Below are 11242 nucleotides of genomic sequence, written 5' to 3' on the forward strand. Positions count from 1 at the left end.
TTAAGAATTGATTTCTTACTCAAAGTATCTCAAGTGGAGTTCAAGTAATATGATAGCAACTGAGAAAATTTTTGTAGACTCTGCTACATCCATATGGATGATTATAAAGTTCCTCTTCTGGGCCTAAGAACTAAACCCTATGCAGTAGATATTGACAAAACTCTCTCTATGGGCATCTAGCTGAAAAAGAAGTATGTAATTTATACATCTCATTTTCTTTCACTCACGTTACAGCCCCTCACCTCCATCAAACTACACTAGAAAAGCATTAAGACTGCCAAATCCAACAGAACAAATGTAGGAAGTGCTGTAGTTAAGGTGAGCAGTTTGCAAAAATAAACTTTTCAGGTTTAAAGAAGCCATAAAAAGGAAAAATTTCTCAGCTCCAAGACAGAGAGGGAACAGAGGCAAGGTCAGAAAGAAAACAGTTGATTACATTTATTCAGATTGTTAAAAACTTGGGTATAAATCTTTGACCTGCCAGGTACAGACAAAGATTTACTTAAACATTACATTCTGTTTAGCTGAGGACCTCCTCACCAGCCCTCACTAGGTCCCAAATCCCCTTGTACACCACCTGATTTCTAAACCCATCAGTCTCTGGACTAATCTCTAGACTTTAAAGCCTTTAATCTCTATCTACAGTGCTGACGGAGTCCTGATTACAAGGCAAAAGAAGAATGTGTTAAATACTTTGATAACCCTCCTCTTAAACATCCAGGGCCTACTTAAATAAGACCACCACATTATTAGGAACTTGCAGTATCATGCATTGCAATGCATTTTAAACAGCTCCTGAAATTAAACCAGTTTTGTAGTTAGGCAACAAAAATTTGCCCCAGCCACAGCACTGCAGAGATGTTAAACCCTGAGAAGATAAGGCATAGCAGAGAAGAACCAGTGCATCTGCTTGCAGACACAACCACTGATCCTTACAGTGCAGATGATTGTGACTCCCATTCATTCCTCAGAAAACCCATGTAGATACTCTGCATAATTTTTTCTCTTCCAGCATCAGTGTTAAAACGCTGTTATATGACAAAGAGATTAATATCTCCAGTTCCAATCATACAAAGAAGATGTGAGGTTCTTAGTATAGATGTAGAGAGGGGTAATATGTGAATATTTATGTATTTAATTACATATAGTGCTTGCTGTGTGGTGCTTGGGAATTTACACTTCCTTGTGTGCTCCGATACCATTTGCATTAGTAATAGTTCTGTTCCTGCCTCCAGGAATGTCTTTATGACTTCCATAAGTGAACATTTTGTCTAGTTACATTTCCATAAACTGTCATGTACAACCATAGATGCTGTGAACAAAATCCATAAACCTCAGTGAGGACAGAATTTGAAGCTGTTGACTGACTCAGGAGGATTCCATCTTAAATTCTGTGCCTAGAGTTTATTTCAAATTAATCAACTAGCATTATTTTTTTCATCAAGATTAAGGCAATACAGCATCTAGTGATATATTAATACAAATATAAAACAGTTAACTCCCTAAATGAGCTTCAATTTCTGTGAAAACAAAATAGGTATTAAATTCTGAAAATAAGACCAAAATGACTGGTTCCTATAACTTCTTTTCTTCCTATGGCTTCAAAACAGAATTTTGGGGTGCTAGTCTTGAAGTTTATATTGTTTTTTACAACAGAAAATTGCATCATATTTAAGAACAATTTTGTCAGTTATGAACAATTTTGACAACTCAGTCTTTAAAAATATAATAGCTACAAAGCACATATCTGCACACTCAGTAGATTTCCTTTAACACATCAGCTTAAACTGGAATAATCTCAAAAAATTTAAATAGGAAAACTTCTGCAACTCAGTTTCCTTCTCCCAATTATTTTCTGTTTGCATCTTTCTTACATCTTTATTTTTCTTTTTACTTCTCTTTCTAGATACTGCACATTAAGAAATAAAAGAGATAAATGCTTGCCTGAACATTTTGAAACGGATTCTTGTTGCCATAGGATTCACTGAAGTATGTGAAATCATCTATGCTAAGCTGAAAAACAAAGAGAGTAGGTTGGTGAGAAGGAGCCATGGCATCTCATTTAGGTACAGACTCGTGCTCAGTATTGGTGAGAAAAAAAAATGGTTTACGTACCCTATCTTGCAGGAACAAGACGAGGTTTCTGGAGTTCTGGGTAAAAAGAGGTTGCAAGAATTCCATCAGCTCCTGTGCTGAGACAATGTGTCCTTCGTGCGTAGCAGGGCCTGGATTCCACTGAGATCTATAAAGGAATAATTTCCTTTTCTGTAAAATTTGCTGCCAATGATGATACCTCTTCTGCCTTTAAATATGCAGCAGCAGGTAATGAAATCATCATTTCTAGTTTAAGATCAACTTTGCAGTTCAGTTTACTTTCATTCTACTCAAGAGAAAAAGAACTTGCCCACATATGCCTGTGTTACACATCAAATTGACTGTGTTACAGTAAGAATGAATAGAGCTAATGTGTCTCTCTATTTTCTTGTTTCTGTACAACAGCAGAGTTGCATCTTTCCAAAAAAAGTTACCTGCTAAGTGTAATGAAGAAGAATATGTTGAAAACATCCAGAGAGAATTCCCAGAGGGCATCCTAACTCCCAAAACACTTTGCAGTGCTGGCAGATGAAGGTCAAGAGGAGTAGAACTCAGACTAGATCACAAGTTGTCATAAAGTAGTATTTTTTTATAAAATATTTGTTAGTAGAAGTGTCCTTTCAGTGCTATTGTAAACAAGTTTTCTCCTAAGGTTTTCATGATGAAGGAATCATTCTACAGCAGCTGCTCAGAAAAGCCACCTTCCCAGCAGCAGGAGCTCTTCTGAATGGAAGGACCCAAGGCACTCAGCTTACACTCTTTTGTGAACCTCTCACTATGAGGACGGGACAGAGAAATAAGTCATCTATTTAGTTTTGCTGCTACAGAAAACAGGCAAAACAAGAGGTGGCATTATTCTTTCAATACCTCATTGGGATTTTAACAGTACACAACATGGGTCTATATGGATGAAAATGTTTATGAACATTTGTATCCTTGGTGTTTTGACTAATGAAAACTGTCTGTGGAAAACCATGACCTTGATGCATAATCTCCCACCTTTACCCAGGTACACATCAGTTGCTAAGGCCTGAGAAAACAGGTATTCCAGACACTCTAACTGGTTCTAATTACAAAGAGTTGGATATAGGCAATAGTTGTGTGCTCTAGCATCAGCTATTATATGACTGCAACTTGATCAAGTTGAGATACAAATTAAATTTTCTAACCCAAAGCAATTTGCAAATGACCCTTGCACAGTAAGCTTTTATGAATGAGAACAACCTCTGCAGTCCTTTAAGATGGAGGCAGAACAGGGTTAATGAACACATAGGTGGGGTTCAATGTTGTTTTTTGGATAAAGAAAACCTATATTGCACTCCCAAGTCTTCCCTGTTAATTCCAATGAAGATCGCTGAAAGTGAATCGAAAGCCTCAAACTGCACCCATGGCAGAGATAAAACCAGCACGGTCCTGCAGCACCAGATGATACCTATCTCACTTCAGACTCTGGGGTTTGGGAAAGTGTTAGAGCAAACTCTGTATGTGGACGGCTCCTTCAGGACAACATGCTACAGATGTGATAATTAAATTCCAGTAGACCTTTTGCCTGTCACTTTTTAAGCTTTAGAAATAAATCTTGCTGAGATGAACAAAATGGGTTTTTATTGGTGAAATTATCTGGTATTTTCTTAGTTTTACTCAGCATCTTCACTTCTTTGTTAATTTTTGCTTGGAAATCCACATTAACATATATTTATGAACATAAACAACTCAGAAATTGTAACAGGCATGCCTCAACTTTTCAGAGAAGACAAAATTCACAATTTCAAAAAATTAAATAAAATCTTTAAAATGAATACATTTGAAAACACAGAAAGTCCCAAAGATTTTGAAATGACTCTTCAGAAACTGACTTTCATGCTGACTTTTTGCCTTGCATGGCCACACCAAAATACTAATGATATTAAAGGAAAAGCAGATAAATCAAATTAAGAGATGATAAAAAATGTCTTGTGGGAAAGAAAATGACACTGAATATCTTAGTATGTTTCTTTTAAAAATAACTAAATCCATTTCATACCTAATCTTAGAAGAAAAAAATGAAGCTTTTGAGAGCTTTGGGGACTTGCAATTAAAAATAAAAGGTAACAGAAAGCACATCAAACAAAATGAAATTATCTGCAGCAGCACAATGGTAAAGGCTTTTGCTGTGAACTCAAAACCTCAGAAGTTTAATGATCCTCTTTTAAAGCATACTTGCTTCTAAGAAATTCCCTGTTCCTTGAAGCAGTTCTTGCTATCTAACCTTGAAAAAACCCTTTGTGACACTTTTTAACTTTCAAGCAGTAAACTTCAGTAACTTCATCATCATAAAAAACATCTACATCAGTTGGTTAATAATTCTATTAGAATGCAGCATTTGCCTAACACTTATATTCACAATATCATGCATGCATTTATTTTGCTTCTTTTAAACAATTTGGTGAGCCCTGTGCATGGCAGCTGGGAAGGCGACATCCTTCCCTGAAGGGGCTGTTGCTGTCCGCTCAGTGCAACAACATTCTCAGTGTGGTTCAGACAGGAAGTAGAACCATAGAAATATTTAGGCTGGAAAAGACCTCTAAAATCATCAAGTCCAACCGTCCATGCAGCACTGCCACGTCCACCTCTAAACCATGTGCCTAGTGCCACATCCATGTGTTTTTAGAACATTTCCAGTTGACTCAACCACTTCCCTGTTCCAATGCCTGACTACACTTGCAGTGAAGAAATTTTTCCTAATATCCAACCCAAACTTCCCCTGGCGCAGCTTGAGGCTGTTTCTTCTTATCCACACACTTGCTAGTTGTGAGACCAACCCACTCCTGGCTACAACCTCCTTTCAGGGAGTTGTAGACACCAATAAGGTCTCACCTCAGTCCCCTTTTCTCCAGGCTAAACATGCCCAGCTCCCTCAGCCACCCCTCACAAGACTTGTGCTCCAGCCCCCCACCAGCTTCCTTGCCCAGTCAGTATGTTTTACTGGGTGCTTTACTGTGAAGTGCAGGGTGAAACAGAGATCTGTGAGTGCCACAGGTCACAGATACACTGATGATGTGCTTCCCTGAGCAGAGTCACCCAGCTCATCCCACTGCACTCCTCACCTCAGTGACAGATGGCACGGTGTGAAGCCGGCAGTAGGCCAGCACGCATATTGATTGCTGTTATCAACTGCTCACACAAAACCCTGTGCCCAAAGACCCACAGCCTTGTACACTCATCCCTGTGCCTAGTGCATCGGACTCCCCGCCACAGCACCACCGGGGCTCAAAATGACAAGCATCTCTGCTGATGTATGTGCTTTAATGTGTGTGCAGGGCCACACAGGTTTAAGGAATCTCATGGAAGCTTTAAGTTTGAGGAAACTTAAAACTCAACTGCTCTCTCTTTCCTCCAACAGTCCAACAATGCACTAAAGAAAGTGAGGAAAGCAAGCTTAGCTTGATATTTTGCTTCGTTCTTATAACTCACTGCTCTGACATGACAACAGTAAGCATACAGATTCTTCCCTGAACAGAATTCTTTCTGGAATTTGAGCAATTAGGTTTGATGGAAGAAAAGATTTCAAGACTTCCTGTATCTGAACCCACCAGAAAGGCTGATGGGAAGATAACAAGACTTCTATCACTCTAACTCATGACCTTACATTTTTGCTTTGTAGCTGGCTTTGGAACTCTTTCCTACAAGTTATTCTTACTAGTTGTCTCTATCAGTCACCTTGTGATTACCATCTAAGAAATCAGATTTTCCCCTTCACAGCAGAAGTAAACTGGCACGCAGAGTCTCCATAGGCATCCAATAAAATTACAGCTAAAAAAAATTTTCCCTTTTATGTTACACCTTCTTTCAGCAGATTTTTCAGTAAAGTCCTTGTAGTTTAGGAAAAAGTGCAAAGGTACTAATTGGCATTAACATCTTCTCAAAGTCACTTATAATCTCGGTTTGCCAGAAAAGGATTATTTTCCATATATAAGCACAGCATAAAAAAAAAAAAAAAGGAAGTAATATATTTTAAAATACTGTAGGCAAAAATCATTCCTAAAACAAACACGAGGGGGCAATCACAAAAGCTAATTTTAATGAATTTATTTCCTCAAACTCCTTTTCTTTATCTGTGGAGGGAAAGAAATTCCTCTGAATATTGGTTCAAAATGGCTAAATCAAATTTCTTCTGTGTATCATATGCAAGAAGAGCCTTTCAATCTTTCCTGCTTCAAAAAACCAACCAGGGAATATTAGCTTAAAGGCTGATTTAGAATAAAGGTCAACTTTTCCACACCAAAGTTATTTGAAATTTATTCAGTGATGTATTCTTTTGTGAAAAACAGGACAGTATGACATACTGAGTTATTCCCTAGTTAAATTGAGAAAGAATGTTGTGTTTTAAAAAACACACACTTTTCTCCAAGTAGGGATCTGCATTTTTCTTTCTAGAGGAAAGAGGTTTTTGATTTACTAATATCTCTGTAAGAACTGATACCACACTTCCCTTTGCTTTGTGCACTGCATCTGTTTGTCAGCTGCAGGTTTCATCTCTATCTGGCATCTAACATTATCTTTAATACCATGATTACAGTACAGTAATAATGCATAAAAGACTTTAAAGTGTTACATTCCCTAATATAGCTGTCCTGAGATAATGGCTTGGCAAACTCTGGCTAGTTCTAAATTACAACAAAATGTAGTATCCTTCAACTATTCGATATCAAATCCTAACAGATACCCTGGGAAAGAGTGATAGACCAGTGAATCGCAATTTCTGTTGATTAATGAACAGCTAAACTTTTAAACCAGTGGGATATGTTCCTATGGAGTGGACAGAAATCCATTGGTAATTGCTGCAATTCTGTAGTTTCCAAAAACTCTTAATAGTAGTTTCCAAATTTCACAGGCCTGTAGAACACACACTGCAAACCTTGCATCTCTGTGAAGCACCAAGATGTAAAGCACAGAGTTAAGGGTTAGCAACCAACTTGCTGTTGGTGTTACTTTATTTTATAAAATAACAAAACCCTTCTTTTCAGTTGCTTCATTGACCTTCACCAGAACTAATTTTGGCCCCACAAGAACTTCTCCTTTTAAAATGCAAATATCATGGTAGGAGGAACACTTCTTCCATAAAAGGTTCTATTTCTGGAAACATGAAACTGTTTACCAGTCCAGTATACAGATTTTCTTGCCATAGATTTGTATAAACCAGAAAAATCTGCAGTAGAACAGGGAGTTAATTGCATCTTGATGGAAAGTTTACTTTTATGACATGGGATTTAGTGATAAGATCTTGTTTATATTTACAGCAGGTGTGTTTTCTATATAAACCAGGAAGTAGGACAAAGGAAGCACTGATGTTTTCTTGGATGCTTAGGACCACTTTTAACCTAAGAACAGTGCTTTCCAACATTTTTTCTGCTTTTAAATGCAGGGGTTAATACTCACATATGTGCCTGTCTTCCATAGTGGTGAATCACTAAGTATTTTGAATATAAAAATGCCTTGACATTGAGACATCCATTTTTTTTCTTCCAGGGGGAAAAAAAGTGAAAGCTACAAAATCAAACTTTTTTAAAACTTGCAGATTTCTATATGTAGAGTTTCAGGTTCTGGAAATGCATAAAAGATGAGGAAACATCATGGCAAAGGTGGTAAATAAGTGACCCACAGATTTCTGAAAACTTTTCATATCTAGTATCCACCTGAAACTACTGCATTGCCCAACCTGCCATATTTCTGGAAATCCCAAGTAATGGTACAAAATCCTTAAAGTGAGCATGAATAAAATTCCTGGTTGGACAGAAGAGGTCTACATCTGGTTCTTTCAAGACAGCTTCAAAGTCCTATTTCATAAATACACGCAAACCCCTGAATTTCATGTGTCTCTGGATCTGTCAAGACTGCAGTTGTTTGTAACAAGTGATGCATATACATACAGCAGTGTATTTAAGAACCTGTATTTAAAAGAACATTAAAGTGAAAAGCCAGGGTTCAGAAGTTAGGAAATGCAAGACTTAAAAAACTGCCACACAGTTTCTGGTCAGCTCCTTTTTTGTGTCACTGCCTTATGTTGTGGCTTTAAGTCAACAACATCTCTAACAGTGGAGTTCAAAGATGCCTTAGGGTGAATAAAGCACATCTACTTCAGATTTTTAGTTTACAGAATTTATTTACTTCTTTCTGCTCAATGTAGAACACTAAAATTATAAATAAAAATGGGCAAAATCATCTGTTGGCTTGTTTGATGGCCAAGGTGCAAATTTATTTATTGGACAATTTCGTTGCCCAGAGCTGATTTACCACCATCGATGGCACAATATATTCTGTGCACACACACACAGAGCAGTAGCATAAGCAGGGATACTTTTGCTCGATTTCTTACCTCTGAGTTGACCAAAGCAGCATCGGCACATGATCCACTGCCAGAGAGGTTCTGAGCAGCACAGCAAGGGTGCAGAGCAGCCGGGCGGGAGCAGCCGGGCAGAGCCGTGTCATGGCTCCAGGCGAGGGCCTGCGGAACTGCCAGCTGCAGCGGGAGAGCCCGAGCGTGTGCACAGCTGCACTTCCCGCTCGGGCTGCTGCTGGCCGGATTCAGCCAGGCTGCGGGCTGGCGCTGCTCCCCAACAGCAGGGGGGGTTTTCAAAACATGAACTTCCTTCACTTGAACTTGGGAGTCACTCGTATTTTTAATGCTTTCAGGTTTGTGGTTTAAGCAGCTCGTAAAACTCTCTGCAGTGAAAGCACTGACAGTTTCCTCTAACCTTCAAGTGCAGGGGAGAGCCGTGAAGTCCAAACTCCTGTCCTAGGCAGGCTGATAACAGTTATACAACTTCAAAATGGAGTTTACAGAAAAGTTTTCTGTACTGCACAAAATGTATTCTGCAGAACTTCTATCTTCTTCCCCTGCTACATGTTATCATGTCCCTCAGCTTAGTTTTTCACATGTATTGAGATCTGGCGTCACACATTTGGGTGTTGACAGGTTTGAAATCTGCAACAAACTGCAGATTCCAGCAAGAAGGAAGAGAGAGAGAAAATGGCACGTTCAGAGCCACTGAAACACTTTTGTTAAGCTATCTTTAGCATGCAGTGATGCTATCCCAGAAATCAAAAATATCTAAAGTCAGGGGCAAATTGTAATCACTTCAGAATGTGACATGACTTCAGTATTTCACAAGTCTCATGCAAGATCAAAATAGTCTTAGAGAATTCCTTCATGCCAGGAAGCAAATTGCCCTGACACACATTTTTGTGCCTGCCAAACACTGAGCTGTTCCTACACCTTGTGACTACATTAGGCAGCAGCAGTCTCAGCACGTGTTTAGCTCTGGGCACAAATGCCTCCTCACCATCAGAACAGGACATTAGAGATCATGCACAAAAGAAGTTCTGAGCTATGTTAAAACGAGTTGTGATAAGGGAAAAATAAGGAAGCACAATGAAAATTGTACAAGAAGACACAAATAGAGGTCAGAAGACACGTTTGTCTGAGCACATGTAGCTGGATCAGTTAAATCTATTTGCCTTAACTTACAGTACATTGTTATAGTGTGGTTGCCTAACATAAGGGAATTTGTTCATCAACTCAATCTGAAATCAGATTTCTGGGACAAAAACACTAATAATTTTGAAGACAGCAATAAAACATTCTCATGTTCCTTTTCTTTTCCATGCTACTTTTACATAACACAGAATTTAACTCTTTAACTGTACTTTTTCCTCTGCTCCTCAGAGATATATTAGAAATCCTACCTCTTCTCTTTAACAAGCCAGTGTTTGTTCATCTGTTTAAGGGTGTGTACAGGTAAGACAGCAAACCAGACCACAAAGACAGAGGTAGAAACAGAAGTACCTAGGCAGAATAAGTGAATCACAGAATTTCCAACAAAACTCAATTTTGCAGAAGGACAGTATTTGACGCACTAACCGATTCACACACTGTTGCAAGAACATCACCCTAGGCCCTATGTCAGATGCACAAATAGTCTGCAGGCCTGGTCACATTCAGAAGAGCCAGTTGGGTTCACAAATCACATGGTTTATTGAATGCAGCCTATATGGTTCTTTGGGATTGCTGGTGACAAATGCAGTAGCTGCAGAATATATAGCATTAATAGTAAGACTGCAATCACAAGTTTAATTTCCCAGGTCAATACTCAGCATAACTGAGGACCCAAGACTTACCAAAAGGTGCCCTTTTTGTGGAGGGCAAGAAAAACAAACCTGTCCACCTATCCCTTAAAATTTTTTGTCAAATTCTCATTCCCCAGTGAGGTACAAAATTGAGGTACATTTTATACCTTATTAACCACTATTGTGCAAAGCACTGTCAGTGGGATTGGGGTCAAACCCACCATTCTGTGCTGTTGTGTTGCATGGAATATTTCCTGGTAGGAGGTGTACTTGGTTTGTACAAAACATTTCTGGGCAACAAGCAGAACATGAGCACATGGTTTCTAGCCTCACTTCCGGTTCCTCCCCATGGCTGTGGCAACACAAACCACAGGACTCCACCCGGTTTCCGTACGTGCTGTGATCACCATCGGCCCCGTCATCACATACTGAGCTTGGCCGTTTCTTCACTATTACAAGCTTCCAATACACACAAGTGAGATGCACAGTTGGTGGATATACTCTGTATTCTCTGAATACACACATTCCTTACAGAAACAGTCTTAAAACTTCTTGAAACAAAACCAGATTGTTTTCTCTCAGATTACCGTATCACTTATGAACAAACTTTTAGCTGAAAACAAACTGACTTTTCCTTTTTAATATTTTTCCACAAACCACAGCTTGGGAAAAACTGAAGTGAAGAAAGCTTTGAAAAAAAAGGAATGAGGAGAACCTATTGAGTGGGATTTTAATTTGCCTCACTAAGTAAATTTAGCTCACAAATATATCTGCATATATTTTCTCCTTCTTCACTCCTAAAAATAAAGGGTGTTTTTTTGCCAAATGGTAAGAAAAAATATACCTATTGCAAAGAGATTTTAACAAAAATATTCTTTCATTTAATTAAGATAAGACAAGATCAAAAGTGGTTCTTTTATCTGTGAGCAGGAACCTAAGCCCACTTTTTATTAATGTCTGTTGGCATACACAAAAGCGCACACAATTTACTGTTGCATTTCCACAGGGCTTTTTCCTTGAAAATTCATGTGTGATCTTGAGT

The 11242-nt window shown here is 38.6% G+C and overlaps 1 protein-coding gene across 1 annotated transcript in view; it reads right to left on the bottom strand.

Moving 5' to 3' along the window:
• LOC121659727 (V-type proton ATPase subunit S1-like) overlaps positions 1 to 8666 on the bottom strand; it is a 50962-nt gene extending 42296 nt beyond the window's left edge. The window contains exons 1-3 of the mRNA XM_042018172.1: positions 8450 to 8666; positions 2116 to 2242; positions 1945 to 2013 (exon numbers count right to left, since the gene is read on the bottom strand). Coding sequence (XP_041874106.1) covers positions 1945 to 2013; positions 2116 to 2242; positions 8450 to 8562 — 309 coding nt within the window. The 5' untranslated portion in view covers positions 8563 to 8666. The remainder of the gene's footprint in view (positions 1 to 1944; positions 2014 to 2115; positions 2243 to 8449) is intronic.
• Positions 8667 to 11242: the final 2576 nt, after the last annotated feature.

The sequence above is a fragment of the Corvus kubaryi genome, unplaced genomic scaffold (genome assembly GCF_017639235.1).
Source record: "Corvus kubaryi isolate FWS band 111438036 unplaced genomic scaffold, C.kubaryi_AGA036_p1.0 137, whole genome shotgun sequence".
In the NCBI taxonomy this organism is placed as follows: domain Eukaryota; kingdom Metazoa; phylum Chordata; class Aves; order Passeriformes; family Corvidae; genus Corvus; species Corvus kubaryi.